At 44.5% G+C, this 24,646-nt stretch overlaps 2 protein-coding genes across 2 annotated transcripts in view; both read left to right on the forward strand.

Moving 5' to 3' along the window:
* The window catches only part of TRIOBP (TRIO and F-actin binding protein), a 54,441-nt gene extending 45,791 nt beyond the window's left edge, over positions 1–8,650 (forward strand). The window contains exons 18-23 of the mRNA XM_054989157.1: positions 3,329–3,476; positions 3,741–3,852; positions 4,744–4,903; positions 5,313–5,426; positions 7,697–7,783; positions 8,489–8,650. Of these exons, the coding sequence (XP_054845132.1) occupies positions 3,329–3,476; positions 3,741–3,852; positions 4,744–4,903; positions 5,313–5,426; positions 7,697–7,783; positions 8,489–8,650 (783 nt within the window). The remainder of the gene's footprint in view (positions 1–3,328; positions 3,477–3,740; positions 3,853–4,743; positions 4,904–5,312; positions 5,427–7,696; positions 7,784–8,488) is intronic.
* A 9,238-nt stretch (positions 8,651–17,888) lies between these two features.
* Positions 17,889–20,100, forward strand: LOC129336227 (histone H1.0). The gene has a single exon (XM_054989308.1). The coding sequence runs from the start codon at positions 18,375–18,377 to the stop codon at positions 18,951–18,953; it is 579 nt and encodes a 192-aa protein (XP_054845283.1). The 5' UTR covers positions 17,889–18,374; the 3' UTR covers positions 18,954–20,100.
* Positions 20,101–24,646: the final 4,546 nt, after the last annotated feature.

The raw sequence follows: 24,646 nt of genomic DNA on the forward strand, positions 1-24,646 counted from the left end.
TTAAGCTTTCCCCTTTCAGGAATTGTATGAGCAGATAGGCGAGCAGTGACCAGGTTGCCAGAAAGGCAACTTTACCTGCCTGTGAGACACAATTTCACCCCTGTGACTAAACTGAAACTGATGATGGTGGAAAGAACGGAAGGAACATCAGGACGAACACGTTGAACATAAGCCAGTGCTGTGGCCATGGACAGAAGCCAACATGTTGTAGTGGCTAGAGGGTCAGGCTTCCATCTAGGAGGTCCAGGTTCAAATCTCTGCTTTGCCATGGAAGCTCCTGGATGGCCTTGGGACACTCTTTTTCAGTCTAGCTTACCTATTAAGCTTTTTGCGAGGATAAAATGAAAAAGGGAGAACCATGTAGCTTTGTGGAGAAAGAGGAGAACGAACTAGATAGAAATGCATCTCTTAGCAATGGAAGGCAGGAAATTGGACACTGAATCCGCTCACCAGTGTTTCCTAAAAGGGGGAGGCTCAGCATGTAGAGAACTTGTGTTCTTTAATAGCTGAACAGGCTTTGCTTGAGTTGAGTGTCCAGTTTTTTTACAGCCACTCTGCTTTGCAATCTGTGATTCCCTCCCCGCTTCTTCTGAAAGTAGTTGGGTGGCTAGTTCCTGGGAGGATGAATTGATACTAGGATACAACTTTGAAGCAGCAGGTCCAAAGTATGGGTTGCTGGAAGGAAGAGTGAGCCAGATTCCTTCTGTCTTTTCTGGGGTAACTCGGTGCAGAGTATTGCACAACCATTGAGTCTACCTACTTACTAGTTTACCTGTGAATATTATTATTTCAAAAAAAAAAAATCACTCCCCCCAAGAATTTTACCTTCCCACCCCTTTTCATATCAGAGTGGCCAGAGCAATGATGTCAGTTGTAAATGGCTGTGAGATCTTTTTTTTCTTTTTATGGGGAAATGGTCTGGCAGCTGACCATGCTAGAAGGTTATAGGTAAAGAGGCCCTAATGCATGCTAGAAGGAAAGCTAAACAAATGGCCAAGACATGTTGATAGCTATCATATACTGGTTTCGCAGGGCCATAGATGGCTTTGGATTGGCAGTTGCCATTCATACATTGAAAGTTGTCTTCCTCTGAGCTAAGAATTGCAGTATGTCTGGATTGAATATCCCAGAATGCAGTGCTGCGCTCTTTAGCTAGCACTGTAAAATTACATGGGTTTAAGAAGAGGTGGGGTTTGCTAATGGTGACAATCTTCCCAGTAGCCAAGGGCTCGTGACCAAGCAAATGCAGAGTGTCTCTTATGCTCGGCCATGAAGCAAGTAGTCATGTGCCTGCAGCCCCACAGTTAACAGTGAAAACTTTTCTTTATCCTTTATCCAAGATGGCCTGAGTTGGAAATGTATATATTAGCTATCTAATTGCCCAGACAAGGACCTGTTGATAAGCTTGATAAATATACATAAAGTTAGAGCATAACTAAGCCAGAAACAACAGCTGCTCAGAGAGACACCGTCGGCCTCACAGCACAAAAGAAAATACAGTCAGCATTGCCCAGTGTGCTAGCTTTCATTTTTGTAAAGGCACTCTAATGCAATAAACCTCTCCGTTTCATTTTATGGAGTTGGTGGTCTCCATTCCCCACCCTCCAAGATTTCAAATTTAAAGCTGCATTCAGATAAACATGAACATGGTTTGTTTGGAGGGCTTGTATCCTCCAACTCTCCTGCCCTTTGCACATGGTTTAGGAAGCCTTGTCATTCCCACTTCCTTGCAACTTCTGATTGTGGGCTCTGAAACAAGATGGAAGGTTCTTTGTTCTACATTAACAAGGATTCCAAGCTGCAGTTTAATCCTGGATTAGAATTCCGGTTACTGGGAAATAAACAATCCCTCCATTTAATAATAGCAAGATTTGAGTCCAGTAGCACCTTAAAGACCAACAAGATTTTCTGGGTATAAGCTTTTCAGATTCAAAGCTGCCTTCATCAGGAGTTTGACTCTTGAAAGCTTATATCCAGGAAGTCTTGTTGGTTTTTCAGGTGCTCTTGGTCTCAAATCATGCTCTTTAACTGCAGACCTATATGGCTACCCAGCTGAAGCACTTCAATATAAGGTGTTCAAATTCTGATAGTGCATCAAATTGGGGTTGGAGGGTTCTCATCCCAGGAAGTCTTCACCTGTTCCTCTTATCTGTGCAAAGAGAGGAGCATATAAATCCTGAAAATTTCCAAAGCCTTGTAAGACAATTCACTGTATACTATTTTGCATACCAAATAGATGAAACTTTAGACCAAAATTGCAAATATATGTACAGGTATAGCAAAAGTTCATAGCAGAAACCTTGTTGATAATGAGTTTACATCCTCACATTGCACCAGATGCCTTTAGTGCTCAAGTTCACACCTCTTTCAGTTTTAATTCACTGATAAGATGTAGTTAGAACTATAGAGTCTTAATTAATTAATTTATTTTTATTTATTTTTATTCGATTTATATTCCACCCTCCCCACATCAGCAGGCTCAGGGCAGATAATGTGATGATAAACCAGTTTTTTAATGTCATTTTTAATAATGGTATCATTAATGTAGTATTTTGAAATACTGTATAAACAGACAAAAGGGAAGAGAACTAACAATCAAAATATGCTGATACTCAGTGCAAAGCATAATTCAAACCTATTATAAATGTTGGTTTTTGTTGTCTCCTCTTTTTGCTGCACCCTCTCTCTTAACCTAGGTAGTTTAGTTATTTGCCCTGCTTTAGTTTTTTGTCTTTGAATATTCAGATCTGAGCGGATTTCTAGTTCCTTTGTATCAATATTTTGCTGCTACAATAAGGTCTAAAACTGAACTTATATATTCCGTTACTACAACATCCTGAATAATACTGAACAAAAAATAATAATTGGGCTTCTATGGAGTGCTACTTACACCGGTGTAAGATCACTTGTTTTTAATATGCCCCCATGTGGTGAACAGGGATACATCTATGGAAGTGCAGTCCCTGCTTGTGATTATTTTACCATATGTGTTAATAAAGACCTGTAGCTAACTTTAGGGGAGAGTACCAGGGTTTCAGGTTTCATGTTGATGTTTGCTTGTAATGAGGCTGACTTTTATACAGTCACTTGGTCAGCAGGTGGTCATGAAGGAAGAAAGGCCCAGCTACTCTTGGCCTTGCTAGCAGGTATTCAGTTGTCTGCCAGAGCAGCACATGAAGGGGCTTCGTGGCTTGGATTACCATGTTCACCTTGGTGAATATGGTTCCCTGGATCGTTGTTCTTCCTGCACCTAACACACAGTGTGCCAATTGCTTTTTCTGTTCTCCGCCCCTTCCTACCTCTCTCCTCATCCCCACCTGTCTGGCAGGACGCCTGTGAGCGCAGTTTGGCAGAGATGGAGGCTTCCCACCGACAGGTCATGACTGAACTGCAACGGCACCACCAGCGGGAGATGGAGCGGCTGCATCATGAGAAGGAGCGACTTCTGGCAGAGGAGGCGGCGGCCACAGCTTCAGGTAGCTACTGGCTGGCTGTGTGCTTCAGCCAAAATACTGCTCTTTATGCTTTGGCTGAAGAATTTTGGCAGCATTGCAACAGACAGAGTGAGGAATAGAAGAACAGAACAGGATGGAATAGGAGGGTTGACTGAATTTCTTAGCCTTTGATTCTTGTGTTAATAGAAGTCATTTTAAAAAACTGGTTATTTCACCACCGCATTTCCCAGATATAGTTTCTCTTCTTTTTTCCCCCCTCCTCCCTCCCATTTCACTTTGCTGTAGCAATTGAAGCGCTGAAGAAGGCACACAGAGAGGAGCTGAACAGAGAACTGGGTAGAACCCGCAGCTTCCAGAAAGGTGGCTTAGACTCAGATGCTCTCCAGCGACAACATCAGTAAGGAACTCTTCTACAGCAACAATTTGTCTCCCCTCCAAGCGTTTGAGTATTAAGAGGGTGGTGGGGGTCACCGCAGAATTGCTAGAAAGCAAGGGTGGGATTGAGAAAGACTGATAAACGTGGGCAGGAATCTTAAGGTGACAAGTGCTATGGAAGAATGTCAGTTTTATTAGAAGTGCTTTGGACGCAGAGATGCTCTCCTTTCCTTTGCATTTATTCGTGCTGTGGGTTTCCTGGCACGCATTTTCTTCTTTCCCAAAACATCTCTTCCCAAAGAAAATAACTAGTTCCTGGCTTTCTTCCATCTAATTGGCACAAGTGTGTCTTTGGAATGAGGTCACCCATTCCAAACCATCTACCGTAGGAGGATACTTGGCTTATAACCTCCCAGCATTATGCAATTGACACCAGTACTCTACGGCAGCCGTTTTTGCTGTGGTACCCACTCTCAGAATTCCAAGTGCCTGCAGGCTGGAGACTCCTGACTAGGGGTAACTGGGTGTGCAGTAATCAAAGGTGGTGCAATCTGATCCCACCTGTCTAGCAAGCCCAGTGACAGTGTAAGCTGCCCACCAGAATATCCAAACCCACCCCATCTTGATTACAGCAGGATTTCTCAATTCTCAAAAGCTTGGAGTGGAAGAAAATTGTTAACCTTGAACCATTGTACAAAGACCTGGCCAATCCCATTCCTTTCTCTGCCATCCAGGAATACTGTCTTAGTTTTCTGGAGAAGGGGATAGCATATGAGGAGGATCCTGAGACACCATCAATGCGAGGCATTTGGCCATAGAGCCTAAGGGTGGGGGAATGATGGACACAGGCTGTGTTTGGACAAGGTCTCCACAATGGAACTTCTTGGTGGCAGCATTCTGACCTCTGCTGCAGGTCTGATGTGGAGTCTCTAAAGCGGGAGCTGCAGGTGCTCTCAGAGCAGTATTCCCAGAAGTGCCTGGAGATTGGGGACCTCATGACAAAGGCAGAAGAGCAGGAGCAAATACTGCAGCACTGCCAACAGGAGGGCAAGGAGCTGCTGCGACACAACCAGGCAAGTAGCTTGCTGCATCCCTGGACCGAATTAAGGAAGAGAAGGGGCTGGAGCAGGGAATAATGAGGAATGGATAGTATTGGAGGGAAGGGATGCTATTGGAGGACTTCACACTGCTCGTATTTAAACCCTCCAAAGGGTTTTTAGTTCATTCCTAATATTTCTGTGTACCAGCTTCCGGCCATGATACTAGATTCTCTGGGCAACCCTTTTGTGATGATGGCCAAATGTCTGTTTACTTAAATTGTCATAGATTCAAAAGTTGGAGCAGGGAATAGTCTGGGCTGTGTTAAAGCTAGATTTGATTGCTTATGTTAAGAAGCCCCTGTCAAGCAGACTTTAGAAGATGCACAATGCTGCTGCTTGTAAGTTTAAATGAAATCTCGTCCTCCCTGCCTCTTGTACCCAGGAGCTACAGAGGCGCTTGTCAGAGGAGATTGGGCAATTACGGACATTCATTGCAGCCCAGAACTCGCGTGATGGTGCTTCACACAACAACGAGAGGAACTCTTGTGAGCTAGAGGTGAGCAAGAATGTAGCTGCTTCCCTTTGTTTGTTGAGCATGCTGGGTGTTATGCGCTGTATATACTTCAAAGGTGTAGCTGCTTTGGAAGTACCAGAAGGGTAAGTTTTTGAGAAGGGTTGGATGGGATTGGAGGTGGGAGATGGTGAAATTTGTGCTGTTGCCAGTGGAAGCTGCAATAGGAATCATGTCTGCAGCTTGGCAAGGTTCAAATACAGCAGCTGGATTGGAGTCCATTGGATAGAATGGTTGACTTGGGCCTTAGTGCAAGCCAGCTGTTAGCTATGGGCTCCTTGGCAAGTGTCGAGATGGTGATTCTCAGCTCATTTCCCCACTCTGTAAAATGAGTCTTTTAGTGGCCTGCTTCACAGGGTGGCTGTGCCTATTCTTCATAGCGTTGTGTATGTTAAAAGAGTTAAGAGAAACTAATCAAGGGTGTTGAGCAAGAAGGAGCTGTACCCAAGGGTTATATTTACTTGGTGCTTAAAATACATAAAAATAAAACATCTCTTACACAAAATAATGCTGTTCCAAGAAAAAGTGTCTCTGTATTCTGCGGGTTGGGTATAGATTTTTTAAATTGCTAATTGCAGTAAAGGAGAACAGGGAGCTACACAGGGCACTGGTACTTGTTCTCCCGACTGATGGAAGTTCAACTCAGCCAGCAGCATTCCTAAGCTTATCTTCATAGGCATGAGTGCAGAGTCTGAGCGTAGTGTTGCTGGCCCCGGTACAAACATCCGCCTCCACCCTCAGACCTGCACATGCAATCTCATGAGTCATGAAGGGAAAACATGTTGAAATGGTACAGATGGATCAACTTGTAGCAATGGACTTGCTTCCCAGGCTGGACCCAGCAAAGTGTTCCTATTTCTCTCGCCTTCTTTTGTTGGGGGCAATATTTTGTGTGCTCTGTGTGAGTGATGAGATCTGAAATTCTCAAGATGTTGTTACCCATTTTTATACTGTTTGTTTCTACTGGCTTGTGTGGCTATGCAGAGCCCTGGTTGTACTAGATTCCACCATACGTGCCCATGGCATTGTCACTGAGCTTCTTTCTTTTTATGATCAGTTACCATTTTTCCCCTTGTGTATTTTTTTTATCACTGACATCCTTCTATTCATGGAATTTTCAAGAAATGGCTAGTGTATTGAGAATGAGTGATTCAAAGAGATATCTAGCCAGGTCCCCCCAAATTGCCTTTAGCATTTTGATCTTCCTTGTTTTTACAGTAATACAATGTATAATTAACAAATCTTTTGAGTGTGTAATTGAGTACCTGGAAAAAGAGTCTTGCATAAGCCATTTAGGAGCTTTAAGGGAAAGATTTGAGTGTGATGCAAAGCCTTAACTTGATTTGCCATGAGGATGCTGAAAAACATTTGTGTCAAGAAATTACTCTTAGCAAACAAGTATTCTACAAATAAGTTTATGTTCACTCCAAACTTAAGGTATTTCCTCATGACTGCCACAGGCTAAAATGGATATGGGCCTAAATTTTAATTCTGGATTAAGCTAAAGAGCTTTTGTTTGGGGAATTTCTGTGCGTTATACAAATATTTCTGAATACCAGCCTCTAACTGTGTAATCCTACAGCCTACATCGGCTGGGTTGATACAGAATCCAGATTTCATTGACTGTTGGTGTACTGCTACATATAATAATAACTGTGCTTATATACTGCTTTTCTAGACATATTAGTGCTCCACTCAGAGTTGTGAATAAGGTCAGCATTATTATTATCTCCACAATGCAGCTGGGGAGCTGGGCTGAGAGCGGTGGCTTACCCAGGGCCACCTACTGAACTCATGGCAGTAGTGGGATTCAAACCAGCAGAGTGCTGATTTGCAGCCCAACTACTTAACACTGTAATTCTGCAGTGGCAACATAATTCATGTTGAGTTCAGAAAGTGGCAGCAGATGTGGTCAAGTGCCTCATCATAAGCTGGACTTCAAATGGAGCTACTTTTCTCCCCTGCACAGTTGTAAGGTTGTTGTGTCGCGAGGTGTATAGTGTTGTACTCAAGACAAAATATTTGAGTTTGGTTGCATTCCATCCAGGCCTGCAACCACTTGACCCATTCATGAAAACTTGCATATAACAGCCTTCTATGTCATACTGGTAAAGAATTTCACAAATGTATAATGCAAGATTCTTCAGTTTAGTGCCAGGTAAAATTCTAAGATAGAACATCTTTTACCCTACTAAAAACCTGTCTCCTTGGCAAACACTCAGCCTCTTTCCTTCCCTTTCTGTTCTTCTCTGCAGGTTCTGCTCCGAGTGAAGGAGAATGAACTCCAGTACCTGAAAAAAGAGGTCCAGTGTCTTAAGGATGAGCTTCAGATGATGCAAAAGGTAGAATCCTAGAACTAAATGAGCCTTGCTCTTCCCTGTGGCCCTTCTTGCTCAAAAGAAGCTATTGCATTGTGTTGCCTTTGCTTACTTGCGTTCAGTTTTTTCCAGCTCATCACAGTCCAAGAGGTTCTAAAGGCACTGATTACAGAAAAAGTGTTGGCGGCTATCCATTGTCTAGGAATTATCGGGGTTATTGCCTCTGATGATCAATTAGCATTCTGGCTAGACTATTGCAGAACTGCTAGGGAACAATAGAGAAGATCTCTCTCACATATACACACCTGTGTGTCTGCCCTGTTTCGCCATCCACCTTCCACAATCCCATATCTGTACAGTGCGAGAGTTTGGACAGATGGTAGAAAATTCTGCAAAACGAGATTCAAACCAACTCTGCATTTTATTTTAAAATGCTTTTACCCCACCTTTCTCCTGTTGAGTGGGACCCATGGTACCTTTTAGTAAGTCAGTGGGCATGACACTACAGGAAAAACTGTAGTAGCAATTTCTCATACACAGAAAATGTCAGTCCTTTCCTTCTAGGCTGGAATATACTCCCCACCACCACCAAAGCAGCAGCGGAGTCCTGGGTCAGAGAGGGGGGGAAGGGCTGAGCAGCTTGTCTTCATCACTCTTGACTAGAAACAGGTACTCCCCTGTTGTGGGCCAAATACCACTCACTCTGTGTGGTGCTTTCTTCCCCCGCAGGATAAGAGGTTTGCCTCTGGAAAATACCAGGACGTCTACGTGGAACTAAACTACATCAAGCGGCGGTCAGAGAGAGAGATTGAGCAGCTGAAGGAGCATCTGCACCTGGCCATGGCAGCCCTACAAGAGAAGGAGACGCTGCACAACAGCATCGGTAAGTAGAAGAGGGAGGCTGCTGCGTATTGGATACGGCTGGGCCAGCCAGCAGGCAGGCGCAGGAGAGGATTCGAGAGGCTATCTGAGCTGATTAGAAGGGAGAGAGCGGCTGCCTATCGGGCATCTCTGCCTGCTGCTTGCCAGGCATCAAGAGCTGACCTTTTCTATAAATCAGTAGGAAGCCTTTGCTACAGGCAGGCGGTTCTAAGAGGATGTACTTTGCCTGCTGCTCATTTCTGGCCACACTGTATTTTTATTTAAGGCGGTGGGGGCGGGGGGGTGGAATCAAAGAAAACTGAATTCTGGTCCAGGGCTTCCCTAGAATAATAGACATGCACATGATTTTTTTTTTAATCCATTGGCTAGAACTGGGTTGAAAAAGATTTCTATACTGCCTGCTCATTAAATCTTGAAGTATTTTTCCAAGCTCAAAATCCCACCTGTATTCCTTCAATATACGGATCTGGTTCTAAAATAGGTTAATACACCCTCTCGTTAGAAGATTTTGTGCGTCATCTGCTAATCTCCCAAACTTCACATATCTCTGCTTATCAGGTGGAAGTTTATTCTTCCTAAACTTGGTCATCTGTTTGCTCCTTAGGTTAGCTGGCTGTGTATCCCTTACCTTGGAGGCTCTATGCTGTTCACCGACATTCCCCTTCCAGGAAGCTGGACCAAGATTCCCATCAGTGAATATCCATCACATGCACCTGCATAACTGAGCATGTTTGGGCTGGATCCTACTACTTGCACCTTCTGTTGGGATTTTATATGTGAAAATATATATTTTATATAGTTTTGGGGAGGGTGTTGCATTTTAAAATCTTTACCATGTTTTTAACTAGCAGTTGACCAGAGAAGTGAGCCAGATCCTTGCCGCAAGCAATTGATCCCTCTTGCAGTTTGCCCCAGGCACACACACACACACACCCAATGGATAGTGTTGATCTAGGGTGAATCATACTGAGAAGCAGCACTGTGCTGGGGGAACATTGTACTGATGGCTTTATCTGAAGCACCAGTTTTGCCTGGAGACCAGAGACTGTACAGAGTTTTGTGTTGGTTCTTTTTGTTGTTGTTGTTGTTAAAAGTTTTGGGGACTGGCCATTTATATTAATGTACTAGAGAAACAGGCAGATTTTCTATGCATCCCACTACAAAGTCGGCCCCTGCAGCATTCCAGAAGTGCATCTTCCACCTGTGTATTCCTTGGGGAGGGAGGGACTTTGCTGCTAATGTCGCCAGAGCCAAACAATGAAGGCGGCTGCTTCTCTCTGCACAGTTACTATTGTATAACTTAATAAAAATCTTCAGATAATCAAAAGTGATGTTGCGTGTTCATTTTTTAGGTTGACCATAGGAGTAGTCATGAACTCTTGACAATAAATCTAATAAATATTGAACTTCACTGCTCTGGAGTCACTGCTATTGCATAACATAATAATGTCCTATATTACTGAGCAACTTTCTGTCCCCATTTTAGAGGATGGAGTCTGCAGCTTACCTAAAGCTCCAGATGAGTTGATCACTGTGACAAAATTTGAACAGGGGCATCTTCGCCTTTGCATTACGCAAGTCCTCATTAGACACTAGCTGTTCAGTTGCTAATGGTGACTATCATAAGCTTGGATAGTGGTGGTAGGGCAAAACTGTTGGTGCTCAATTAACTGCCCTGAGTAAATGATATTCCCTGTTAGGGGTTGGTTGGTATTGAAAAGCCTCTCCCAATCTAATCCAAATCAAAAGATGTGACCGAGAAATAAAACTTCTACCATTTTCATTAGAATTCGTGCATAGTTATATGAGGAGGAAAGATTTTAGCCTAAATTTTGATTGCTTAGATATAAAAATGTATGATCTACTTTTTCTAGTGAACTGAGGTAACTTGGGCCTAGATATATACAGAATTACAGCTAGTGTAAAAAATGGTGGGGGTGGGGGAACAAATGCATGGTGGGGTGGAATGGCTGGGTTGAGACTAGTAACACAGGTTCAAGCCCTCACTTAGCCAGTGAGTTAATAGCGGGTCATGCTCAGCCATTCACACTCTGACTAGCCCACCTCACAGGCTGGTTGTTAGAGACAATGTAACATTTTTATTTTAAAAGATTCCTCTTTGGAGGAAATGTAAACATTCCCTTTTTGGACTGTAATAGTACGTGCATTTGTTTGCATAAGGACTTATGTTAGGCAGTACAAAACCCTGTGGAACCTGCATCAGATTTGTGAACCTGTCTTGAAAGCCTGACAACTTGGCTTTGTCTTAAAAGAACGCCAGGAGTACCCGCATGCTTAATTCTGGATCCTGTGCTTTTTCTGAGTAAGGGTGTGGCCAGAATAACCAAACCTGTTCCCAGTGGCTAGCAGGATGAGCTTTCTGGAGCACATTTGCACAAGTTACTAGCCCTATATCTTCAAACACATGGAATGGGCCAATGTAGGTGGAAGGGAAACATGTTGGCCTCACTTTCCTTGAACACTTTCCCCATGTGAGCACAGTTCTTCTGAAAAGTTAACTTCATTTATACCTTGCCATTCTCCCCTATGGGGACCCAAAGCAGCTTTCATGGCAGAACAGGGATTTGAACCTACATCTCCCAGATTGTTGTCCAAAAATCTAATCTTTATGCCACACAGGCTCTCTCTCCGGAAAAAAAAAATTCTGTGAGGGAAATCCCGCCCCAGCCTCTTGGATTAGCAAGTATGTGGATATGGGCAATCCTGTAGACCTCATATACTGAGCCAAGCTACAAGTGATGCCTGACACAGGTTGGACACTCATCAGCTTCCCTCAAGTTTTGATGGGAAATGTAGGCATCTTGGTCTTGCAGCTGTAATGGAGAGCCAAGCTGTAAAACCAGGATGCCTACATTTCCCATCAAAACTTGAGGGAAGCTGATGAGTGTCCAACCTGTGTCAGGCATCACTTGTAGCTTGGCTCTTAGGCTTGCAAAGTATTGCATGTGTGCAGGCTTTCTGCATGATCCAAGCCTATGTATGGATGTGACGGAATGCACTTTAAAGGTGTCCTAAGTGCAGCACTCAGCTGGAAGGGAAGGAGTTAACAATTGCCTGGAATGAGCTAGATGGACAGGCTGCTCCCTCTCATTTGCCAGTCAGAACCAGCCTTCAGGATGACGGTTGCCGACAGGATTTTGAAAAGCAGATTTGAGTGAGTCTGACGGAACATAAGAACATAAGAGAAGCCATGTTGGATCAGGCCAGTGGCCCATCCAGTCCAACACTGTGTCACACAGTGGCCAGAAACCAGGTGTCCTCAGGAGGTCTGCCAGTGGGGAAGGGACACTAGAAGCCCTCCCACTGATTGCCCCCCCCACAAACACCAAGAATACAGAGCATCACTGCCCTAAACAGTTCCATCTATACCTTGTGGCTAATAACCACTGATGGACCTCTGCTCCCTATGTTTATCCAATCCCCTCTTGAAGCTGTCTATGCTTCAAGCTGCCACCACCTCCTGAGGCAGTGAATTCCATGTGTTAATCACCCTTTGGGTAAAGAACTTCCTTTTATCCATTCTAACCTGACTGCTCAGCAATTACATTGAGTGCCCACGAGTTCTTGTATTGTGAGAAAGGGAGAAAAAAACTTCTCTCTGTACCTTCTCTATCCCATGCATAATCTTGTAAACCTCTATCATGTCACCCCTCAGTCGTTTCTCCAAGCTAAAGAGCCCCAAGCGCTTTAACCTTTCTTCATGGGGGAAGTGTTCCATCCCTTTTAATCATTCTAGTTGCCCTTGTCTACACTTTTTCCAATGCTATAAGGTCAGACAAGTTCCCCACGAGTGAGGAAAAAGAATTTTTTTGCCCTAACTGTAACATTGTTTTGAGGGAGAATTCTAGTTAAGAATTCAAAGTATAAAAGCCAGAACAAGCTGAAACCCATTTACACAGCCATGATAAAACTGAGGGGGGGGGTTGGCAAGAGAGGGTAGTAGGTGGAGACTCTTATTCAAGCCAAGTGAAGAACGGTTAATTCTTATTAGGAGAAGATTAATTACTGCCCAGTGTCTAAAGGGGGTTTATCTCTGAGGAGGACCCAGGGTCTGTTGTAAAGGGAAAACAGTTTTGAACTAAAGTCAGGAAACCTGAGCTGTAAAAGGGAACTCTGTGAAGAAACATTCATCTCTCACTGTTAAGGATTAAGAACATAGAAGCCAAGCCTGTGACTTAAAGAGTATTCTGTTCTACCCAACAAATTTTACCTCAGCACTTTTATTCCCTGACTGCCCTTATTCCTATACAGTCTCTAGTGCCATTTCAAACACAGAGGAAGAGGGCTCCTGTTTTTCCCATCAAATTTCTGGGCTGAGCTAAAAAGCCAAAATTATAACTGCTTATCAGGGGCACAGAATGAACTTTAAAACCACAAATAGAGACACACTACTGGGGCTGCTCAGCCAAAGAAGGCAAACCTGGATTTTGGTGGGAAAATATGCCTCAAAGTGGGAGAGTGAAGGGGGGGGGGGTCCATCATAGTGGACATCTTGCAGGTTCAGCAAAACATACATGGATGGGACCAGTATACTCAGTTATAGGTGGAGGGTGGCACCAGCTCCCATGCATGGTATCTATTGGCACGGGCCCTATCCAAGCATGCATACGTACAATCAAGCCCCTCCTCATCTTACAGTGGAGCAATAGGGGTACTAGATTAAAAAAATGTGAAGCACTTTAAAGACTAAGCTCTAGATAAATGTTGACAATTTCATTAATCCATGTGGAAGATGGAATAGTCCTTAACCTAATTTATTCCATTCTGGATGCTATGGGGGGGATGAGGGATGGGAGAGTATGTGCTGGGCTTTGTTTCTCTCATTTTTCTTTAATTGTGACTATTACAAGTGTTTATTTGCTCTACTGTATGTATGCCAGGTGGCTTAAAGTCCTGAGTATGCAAATGGGTAAGATGTGATTATGTGGTGATATGAACTATAAAGAAGCTTTTAATTCAGTATTAGAAAGTGTATGCTTCAAATATCTCATCTATCATTTCAATTATTGCACCGAATAGTAAAGCGGGTGGCTGTATTAAAGCCACAGTACTGTACCGATCCCCAGAACCAAAGCATGGGTTTCTACTAGCTTGGGATATTAAGCTTTGCAAAAATAAAGATTTTGCAAATTAACAAAAATAGAGGAGAGATGGAGGGAAAACTGTATGGAGACTGAGTATGCAGCAGGAAGTATTCTGAGAGCAGGCAAGAGTTCTTGAGAAAAACAGACAAAGGGAAATTGGCTTGCTTGGAGGTTGAGAATTTATAGAGATTTTGCAAGGCTTTTCCAGTAGCGGCACCTCCTTGGTGGAATATCCTTCCCTTTAAAGCTTGTTTGTGCCTATGTTGCTTTTAGGTGTCAGATGAAAATATATTTGCTTACCTAGATTTTTTAATTAAGGGGCTGATCTTTTAAACTCATTTTACGGTGTGCTTTTTTGTCTGAAATTATTACATTCATTTTAAGTTGCTTGACATGTTTTTAAAATTCTCTCTGGCCGTGGTTTTCTAAGGCTGGGTTTAATGTATAACTTTTAATGCTTGTTTTTATTATATTTTGTAAACTTTCTTGGACTGGTTCCACAGGAGAGGTGGTATAAAAGTTCCCTTAATAAACAGAATCCTTAGAGACCCTCAGCTATACATAAAGTGGAACAAGCAATATGCACCTATGTATTTACATAAAGCTTATTTAATATTTACCATTACAAGTCTGAGATTAAAGAAAACCAGCTGGAGTAACCTAGAAAGGACATCAAGATCCACAGGGATCTCAATTGCTTTGCTGTATCAGACCACAACTGTAGCTGGTACAGCCCTGTGTCACCCATGGCCCCATACCTGTAGGATGTTAACAAGTTGGATATAATACATAGTCAGCTATCCTGTCAGGTATCTTCATAGTGGGTAAGGGCAGAGATGCTGTCTCGCAGTATGGAAATTCCATTTTTTTACCTTTCTAAAAGGTTGCTTTAAGTGACCTTTGCCACATTTCCTGCCATTACAGTAACTTTTAACAACTTAACTGGTCAAGTGGTGGGGGGGGGGGGGCTAGGCATTAAAACAAGTTGTTGTTTTAAAATACCAGCAGCCTTAAACATTCTGCTAAGTAAGATTTGGCTAAGCTTTTATGTCTTTGTTTTTTTTGTTTGTTTTTCTCCTCAGTTTCTTTTTACAGTCAGCTTGCCCCATAAAATGAAAAATAGCTTTGAAATCATGGGCGGGCATTCGTAAACCGCTAGCTGATGGTTATCATTGGTAAATCCGATGTAAAAATCATGAGTTTTGCGGCAAACCACGAACAGGAAGCGTCTACCCTGCATTGAGGAATCCTGAAAGAGGACCCCATAGCGGCTTCGATGAGTACAACAAAAGAAGTGAAATCCTGCCTAAGAGCTCTGAAGACTTTGTGTTCTGTGCATGGGCGGGGTAGGTGTGGGGTGGTGACACTGGAAAGGTAATCCTTGTACAATGCATAGAAGCGAGCGCCTAGATAGATGTCCTGCATTTATCAAATCAGTGGCAGTTAGCGTCGACCATCAAATACCGATGCCTAGTTTAGCAGTTGTCAACGGGAAGAAACGCATCAGAGCACTAACTACATTTCCCACAAGACATTGCCCGTGCATCCTACGGTGGCTGTCAGTGATGAAAACTAGTTTGTCTCGATCGGTTTAAGAATTAATTAGCTGACTGATGAGAGCCTCTTCAAAGCAGCTATGACTACTGTCAACACCAAAGACTCAATGAAGTCTATGCACCGGCTGCTCTGTCAATGGCGCTTAGGGTGGATAATTCTCACCTCTTCTTTCAGTGCTTGTATAACCTTTCCTATTTGCATTTCATCATTGCTGTTTTCTCAGCCCACGATACGAGGACAACACAAGCCCACCGTGTATTTGAATTAGTCTGCCCCCAAAGACTCCATCATTCTTATGGTTCTTCAGGGTGCGCGGCGCTGCACACGCTTGCATTTTCCCACTAACTTGCCATCCCCACTAAATGCCGGTTCCTTCATTCAAACGTTGAGGTACAAACTCAAATGAAAAGGGAAAAAAATCTGCTAGCATGCCCATTCGTCCTATTAGAAAGTTTCTGGTACTTTTTTGGCAGTACAAATCAAGGGACAAAACAGGTATTTATTTATTTATTTATACGCACGCGCAATACCAAGTTATCTCCCACTATTACTCCTTCTGCTATCGAAGGTATTTTTTTTAATCACCCACCCACCCCGCGAATAGCATAAACAAGCCAAACTGCTGTAATTCATCTCAGGATCCTGTGCGATCCTGATATCGAAGAAAGCAATGGATCCCGAAACCTTATTTTTTTCTATTGGCAATAAACAAACAATGTTTCTTGGCGCTTTGCAGTCAAAAGAGCTGAATGGGGTGGAGACACCTTCCCCCCGTCTCACTTTGAAACTCACTGAATAACTTTGGTGTAAGACTGTGTCGCGCTGAGGCTGCAGCTGTCTGCCTCCGAGTACAACCCTATCCTGTCACTTGCCCCCCCCCTCATATTTAAATTACGGTTTTCACTTTTGAGTAGTCAAACACCTGTCCGTTTTTAAAGAAAAACGAAAGGCTCTATTATATAAAAAAGACATATGAGATGTTGGCAATTCAAAGACATGGGCACACATTTAATTATTGGCATTCTTCACCTAGAGTCCAGCTCCCAATAGATTTTTTTTTTAAAAAACCTATATACATTTTAGGTGAAAGTGCAATGCGGGGGGGCAGGGGGCAGAGGTGTTAAAATGTATGGATTTTTACTGCGAGTGTTCTCTATGTTGCTAGGATGCCAGGCTGATTTTATAATTCCTTTTTAAAAAGTGATCAAGAGGCGTTTTTACTTTCCGTCCCCTTGAATCGATACCACCAGCCCTCAGATTGTAGACTCGCATCTTCAATGTTGCATCTACGACGCTTTTAATTAATATCTTCATTAAGAACAAAATCAGGAGAGAGGAGAGAGGGGGAGAAAAAAACAACCTCAGTTCTTCCAGCAAGATGGCGATGGCACGTACATTTAATCTCCCAACAACAGTTAAGCACTCCCCCAGGACTGGGAAACTAGGGTCAACACCTTCAGGGGAATGGCCCTTCAACGCCCCCCATTACACCCCCCTCCCCTCCGCTGCAACTTTTCACGAGAAAGTGTTTTTAAGCAATAGGATCGACTCCACCTTGAAAAATGCAAGGAACAAAACAGCCAGCGTCAATCTCTATAGTATACTTTGGCGGGGTGCAAAATCACCGGGGGGGGGGCAGGGGCACAGGTGTATCCCGGCTGAGCGGGGGTGTCCGAAGCAGTGCCTGCACCAGCAGGGAATAGGGTTTGGGGGTGCCAGTGTTCCCCCTCTCCTTACCCCTTATCCTTATTACTGAGAAGCCACAGCAGCCGGCGCCTTGGGTTTTAAGGGGTTCGGGGGGTGACTGAAACGAGCTCCCCCCCTTCCCCTTCCTGCCCCTCAGCCCAAGCAGGGCAGGGCCCTCTCCCACACCCAGATGCCCTCCAGCTCCAAGCAGGGGGCTACCAGGTGCTCCTGGGGGGAGGGGATGGCTGCAAAGTTCCCATCGAACAAAAGCAAAGTTTTGGTGGGGCTGGGGCTCGGGGGAGGGGGCGGCGGGGGAGGGGGGTCCGCAGGATGGGGAGCGGGGATCCCCGAGGGGACCCCCCAGCCTTGGGGGCGCCACTCCTCCCCCCTCCCCGGCCAGGTCTGGGCTGAGCCTCGCCTGGCTCGGGGCTCCCTGTGTTAGTTGGGGTCTGCTCCCAGGGCCCCTGCGCGGCTCACGGGGCGCCCAGAGGGCCGGGAGGAGGGTCCCCGGGCAGCCCAGGGGTGCCCCTTGCTCCCCGCTTCGGCCCCGGCACAAGCGCCTCCCGGCCGTCGCGCTAGGGGGGCGCAAAGGGGAAATGTTGCTGCGCCCCACTCGCACCCAGCGCCGTTTGGGGCGCCCTGAGGCGGCGGGGGACGGCGGCAGGGGCAGCCGGCCGCGGGGTCCGAGAGCTCAAGGACTGGAGCAGCCGGCGGCGGCGGAGCGGGGCCCTGGGGGCACCGGGAGGGGCGGGAAAAGGCCGCTTTAGGCGGCCGAAGAAACACAGATGTCGGCGGCGAGGCGCCATTCGGGGCCTGAGCAGGCAGCCAGCAGCCCTGTCCTCACCGCGGTCCGCGCCTGAGCGCTAAATACCCGGATGCGCCGGCTGCTGCCTAGAGAGCCGGGCGCGGAGCGGGAGGCAGAGGCAGGAGCTGAGGCGAGAGGTGGGGATTCGGCCCGGAGAGAGGCGAGGAGCGGGCAGGCGCCAGGGTCCGGGACGAGGAGCCTGAACGGCGGGGCGCTTGGCCAGAGAAGAGGCTTGACAAGCTGACAGGCCCCAGCCAAGAGCTCCTTCAGTCTCAGGGGGGCATTCCTGGGAAGGCTGCCCTGGCCACACCCTGCCACCAACTGCCAGGAAGGGGGGGCGACACCCCAGTGTTGTGCATCTGGGAGTGGGGCTGATTCCGCTTTCCTCAGTTTTTTCTTAAAACGTGCTTGCAAAGAGGATTTTGGAGAAAGTGTCATTCATTTCGTCAGCTGGATCCTTTGCAACGAGACTGCTGGGAAGGAAGGTGCCCCACGTGCCTAGAGAAAGTTCAGGAGCAGCCCCAGAGCCCGGTGGCTCAGACAACCAGCTTCTCTCCCCAAAGGGAAATCGCCAGACAGGATGACTGAGAACTCTGCTGCAGCACCTGCCGCTAAGCCCAAGCGGGCCAAGGCGGCCAAGAAGTCGACAGACCATCCCAAGTACTCTGACATGATAGTGGCCGCCATTCAGGCCGAAAAGAGCCGGGTTGGCTCCTCCCGTCAGTCCATCCAGAAATACATCAAGAGCCATTACAAAGTGGGTGAGAATGCGGACTCCCAAATCAAGTTGTCCATCAAGAGGTTGGTGACAACAGGTGTTCTGAAGCAGACCAAAGGGGTTGGTGCCTCGGGCTCCTTCCGCCTGGCCAAGGGTGATGAGCCTAAGAAAGCCCCAGTGAAGAAGGCCAAGAAGGAAGTCAAGAAGGCTACAACGCCTAAGAAGGCAGCTAAGCCCAAAAAGGCTGCTGCCAAGTCACCAGCCAAGAAGCCCAAACCTGCAGCCAAGAAAGCCAAAAAGAAGCCAGTGGCTGCTCCAAAGAAAGCCAAGAAGCCAAAGACTGTCAAGGCCAAGCCAGTGAAGGCATCAAAGCCTAAAAAGGCAAAAGCATCAAAACCCAAAGCAAAGTCCAGTGCAAAGAAGACAGCCAAGAAAAAGTGAAGTACGAGCTTGGGACCTTTTCTTGGACATTCTTCTTGACCTGTACTCTGTAAATAGATTTCTCCTTTATTCTCTACTCCTTTCTATTGCAGCTTTATAAAGACTGGACTATTCTTCCCTTATAATAGTTTAAATAATCCATTATTTTTTTCATTATGGAAAGCTCCATTTTTTGGTTTGTATTTTGTTTTCATTTGTAATCTTAAAGGTCTTCATCTTGCTTCCCCTTTCCCCCTTCTCTCCAGGTATGCAATATACTTGTGGTTTTGAGCATGAGAGAAGAACAGGTTGGATAAGGGGGGACGGATATCCTACGTGCTCCTATTGCTTAGAAGAAATTTTAGAAATACTGGGCTAAGAAAGGTGCTTCCTTGGCCAACAAGGGGATGGATTGAGGTTTAATAAGCTTTCCATTGATTGCTGTTTCAGAAGAAGAGAAGTAGGTGCTGTGATTTTTGGAAAATTAAAAAGTAGGATCAGTGAAAAAAATTACAAATATTTGGATTTCCCCTATTAAAAAATCATGTGTTGTGAAACATACTGAAGCAGGGATAGAGTGAATATTTGATTTCCCTTCTCCCAAAGGAAATGGAAATAGGTGTCTCTTTCTGGACTCTGACCACCAGCTCAGTCTTTGCAAGTCTTAGGGAAGGTGCTTTGAAAAACGGCCTTTCTCTGCAGTCCATGAAGTCATGTAACGGGATTCTCTGAGTGCTTCCCAGTCCTGCAGTGCCTGCTTCCTAAACCACAGCTGATATGTTTAGAATCTTGTGTCTACAGTACAACCTCCTCCTTGGCAATTTTTACTTTTAAATGTTGGGTCTCTATTGACCTGGCTGAGGGTGGGAAGAATGAATGTAGAAGATGATGGAAATGTAGCCAATATTGAATCTGCTGAAGTAGCTTTATGAAGCTGTGCACAAATACTGCTTAGGTTCGGGATGGGTCATTTTCCAAGGTAGGGAAGTGGAAAAGATAATTTTCAGTACTCCTGGTTTTTTAAAAGTATGCTTGTTTAAACAAAGGAAAATTCTCATAGGACTGACACCCGGCTGTCCATTTTATTTTGTATGTGTAATTTTGTGCAAGAAGGATTTAGCTGTCTTTGTAATTTTAGGGTTTGAAATAAAATGTAAAACAACAATGACTTGGATTTCCCTCCTTTTATTGTCTTTGAATTTATTTAAATTATAAATTTGAAAATGATAAGATCATCTGCACATACCCCAGATTGGATGGGAGCCCAGTACAGTAGAACAGAAGTATGGTAAACAAGTAGAGGAGCAATGAAAGAAAACAAAAGTTTTGTGCCTAAACTATAAAAACACTCTTCTGTTAGAAAACTATGAAGGTTATAGACATTTGACAGGTTAGGGAAGTGTAGCTTTCTCCAAGAAATGTTGACATGAATAGCCACCAGGGGGCAACCTAGTAAGGCATTATCTCTTTTTACAACGAAAAAATAAAAGGCCACATCAAACTGTTGTAATGTATCAGCTGAAAGGCCAATTTGTTACTTGGTTCCTTGCTTAAGATCATAATCCTATGTAAACTACGGCTCGTGTTTGCAGTGATACTTTAATGCATAAAATGTGTCCTTGTAAACATGCTATGGACATGCACTAGGAAGCCCCCTTGTCTGTTACTCCCTGGGGTGTGTCCATTGTGCGTTTACAAACATAGATGTCTGCTTCATTCCAGAGTGTACGTGACAAGCACATGGCAGCCCCTGGGGAAGGGAGATAACTTGCTTGTGGTTTGTCACTTCAGTGCTAAGTCAGTTGGGTGAAAGTAGCTACTCTTTTCTTGCATGGCAATATCAGATGCACCGAGATGACTGCAACGTTTTTTGCTGGTGCTACAATCACCATTTCAGCAGTGTATAAGAAGGGCACCCTATGCAGAATGCCTGACACCTGTGGAATGCAGGGAACCGCTTGCACAGACTTAAGTGCATTTGATCCCCTGAAAACCTGTGCAAATGGGCCTATTTTAATAGAAATCAGAGTGATGTTTACATGTGAAACCAGATTTCTGTGTGCAGATTGCCTAACTGTGCTAAGAGTTGCACACATAGGTTCCCTGACTGGGTGCAGGGACTGAGGTGACACAGTTTCCAATATGAGATGAGCAAGTGGCACAGGTTTGGAGGCTGTTGTGCACATATATTGCAATGTGTATCTAATGTAAGCAATCCCTAGCCGCTCTGCATAGTGTGACTGGAAATATGCCTTCCCCTGTGTCTTCTCATGCAAACAAAAATGTACATACTCCTGAAATCAATGCTCTTGGGTGTTACTTAACACATTGCTAGTCACTCAGGTACTTTGTGTGAGACTATCTCTGGCATCAGAGCCTCTAAAGTCTCAAATCTGGATTGACAACACAGAACACGGGAAGGATGGTTTTAGATACTGTAGTCTAGCCTAGAGGATCAATTAATTAAATGTTTTTAGGGCTGTAGTGTTTAAGTTAAGTGACAATTTAAAAGGTGCCCTGAGTTAATTGCACAGCAGATTTTAAAAATAATGTTAAATATAAGAATTCCAAAACCTGTAACCAGCAGGTGCTATCTTCAAAGAGAGCTTTCTTCCTCTCTCACTTGCAGGGAACGCCTCTTCTAAGACTGTGTCTGTTATCATGTGAATATATTATCTAAAAAGAAAGAAAATGGGCGTGTTATGACTGTACTATTGTTTTTTACGTTTAGGCAGATAAAGGTTGGGTTTTCTAAAACTAGGTGCACAATCTTTACACATAAGTAAATCTGTCTATAAATCTTATGATAGGAGATGGGCAAATAGTTTTTCTTACAGCACTGTACATTTGGCCGAAAGAATATGGATAGGACAGGCACTGGCGTGGAAGGCAAAAAAACCATGGATGAGTTAAGTCGGTGGTGCGTATCACTGGATGTCTTGGTGAGCTGAGGGCTGGTAGGGGAAGGATGAGAGAGGCCAGCAATTACAAAAAGTGCTGCTGGAGTGCACTTTTGATGGGACAGGGAGAATGTGACTTTAGACCAGTCATTAATCTCAGCCCAACCTACTGCTCAGGGTTGTTGAGAGGATAAAATGGGGCAAATTACACCACCCTGAGTTCCTTGGCAAAAACGGGCATGAATGGAATGGGGGAGAATCAGGTGATGGATGGCAAAGTCCTGAGCTGGTGGAGTAGGTGGTGCTGCTGGTAACAGATTCCAGATTTTAATGTTTGCATAAAAAACTAGAATAAGAAATAGAAAACCAGCACTGCAGAGAGAGAGAAAGGTTTCACCCCATCTTTTTGCCTGCTGTGCTGCTGCCTCCCTGCTGGGATTTTTTTCACATAGGGAAGCATTCCCAAATGTGATCCTCCATTGGCAGTCTGAACTTGGCTTAGTCCATTCAACCACCTTGGGCTTCTGCCTCCTTATTCTCCTGCACATGTGTGACCTCTGCTTCAAATAAAGCCTTGTTCCATCCGGTTGCAGTAGAAAGCAGGTGGTTATGGGATCAGTTCTTTACCTCTGATAAAGAGTACATTCCTTCAGTAAAGCCCCTGTTGTTTGAATCAATTTTTGGGACTCTCAGTGTTTCCAATATTTGTGCCTCCGTCACACGCAAGAAGGGAGTTCAATGCAAATTTGTTGAGAGGCCAGTCCTGCACTGAAGACAATGGAAGGATGCATCCACATGTTAGGATGCATCCACATGTTAGAGGGGTTGTCATACCAAATGGTTTTTGTGCTAGTAATTTTAATCTGATGGCAATTTGGTGTTTCCTGTTATCAAATGTGTACTCTTGATACACCTGTTGTTAGCCTACAACAAAACATTCTATGTATGCATGGTTTCCCAGAGTCTGAAGATACATGGTACACATGGTACAGATCCATGGTACACATGGTACAGTGACTGTGCTAAAGATAGGCAGATCTAGGAGACCTGTTAGGATTCCATGAATACTGCTGTGAGTTCTTTGAGGGCACACAAGTAAGATATAAACAAGTTGTTTATTTTTCTCACAGTGGTTAAAGAAACCACTGTGTACTGGCCTGAAATAATTTTGTGAATTGCGAAACATTATCTAAATCAGGTTAAATTCACATATTCCCATTCTGAGATTGCAGTTTGAATGGTCAGCTACTAATACTGAGCTTTCTTGCTCTCATGGCTAGAAAAGAAAGCTGAAAAATGTAACCATGCATTTAGGAATCATTCAGATAGTATGCAATCCAATAAGAAACAGTGTACACTATAAAACATTTCTCTGCAACCCATTGCATCAGCTGGTTCACAACCATCCCAGTTGTTTAAGGTATCTCAACATCTTCTGACTCCTAAATCTGAAAGAACAGGACAATTAGCTGTGAAACCTTTGCAATGTTTTTTTGCTGATAAAATAGCGCTAATATATTCTTTCTTGGATGCCTCTTGAACTGTAGGTGCGACAGAAGAAATGCTTCATATACCATCTGGTCCACTTATGGACCATTTTGACTCAGTTACAGTGATGGATATTGACAGGATCCTGGAATCTGTGAAGGCCACCTCTTGTGCACTGGATCCTTGCCCATCTTGGCTGCTAAAATATTGTAAAGACCACCCAAACGAATCCTTGATGTTCATCATACACCAGTCACTAACTCAAGGTGCTTTCTCTCAGCCACCTGAGGCAGTTATCCATCCACTAGACAAAAATCCACCATCCCTAGACAAAAATGACAAAAAACCCTCATGAGATTAGCTCAGTCTCTAATCTGCCTTTTCTAGGCAAAAGGAGCAGTAGCAGACCAACTCCAGGTCTTCTTGGCTATCTCTGGTACTTTGGATGCTTTTAAGTCTGGTTTCAGGCTGGGTTATAGGATGGAGACAGCTCTGGTAGCTTTAGTTGAGACTTCCATTTGAGTGTACACAAAGGCCTCCTGGATCTATCTGCAGCCGTTGATGCAGTAGATGATGCCATCCTATTAAGGTGTTTGGAGGCAGAAGTAGGATCAGAGGATGTGGCTTGAACTGGTTTAAATCATTCCTCATGGAATAGACTCCGAGAGTTGCTGTGAGAGACGAGCAATCTTCAGCGTGGGAACTATCTTGTGGGGTTCCCCAGGGCACAACAACAACAACAACAGTGCTTATACACCATCCTTCTTGACAGATTAGTGCCCACTCAGAGCAGTGAACGAAGTCAGTGTTATTATCTCCATACAGCTGAGAAGCTGGGCTCCATACAGCTGAGAAGCTAGGCTGAGAGGAGTGACTTACCCAAGACCACCTACTGAGCTCCTGGTATAGTGGGATTTGAACCAGCAGAGTGCTGATTCACAGTCCAACCACTTAACCACTATGCTACAGCATGTTATTCTACCTCTGTGTAAAGCTTTTAGGAGACATCATTCATTGCTTTGGAACTGGATGTCATCAGTATGCCACCCAGCTCTATATCCAGCTCTGTATCTCGCTATTCAAACCCCCTGTGATACAATAAAAGTCTTAAGCTGCTTCTTGACAATATAAGCAAACAAACTGAAACTGAACCCAGACAAGATGGAAGTGATGCTGGTTGGGAAGGCAGAGATCTTGAAGGACATTGCACTCCCCACTTTTTGATAGGGTTCAGCTGACAGTTGCAGATTCGTTAAAGGGCCTTGGGGTTATACTAATCTGGCATTGCCACTAGAGAAACAAGTTAATGGAGCTGCAAAAGAATGT

This window comes from Eublepharis macularius, chromosome 9, assembly GCF_028583425.1.
Source record: "Eublepharis macularius isolate TG4126 chromosome 9, MPM_Emac_v1.0, whole genome shotgun sequence".
In the NCBI taxonomy this organism is placed as follows: Eukaryota; Metazoa; Chordata; class Lepidosauria; order Squamata; family Eublepharidae; genus Eublepharis; species Eublepharis macularius.

Coding starts and splice junctions, on each gene's coding strand:
- LOC129336227 (XM_054989308.1), top strand. CDS start 18,375: ATGACTGAGAACTCTGCTGCAGCACCTGCCGCTAAGCCCAAGCGGGCC.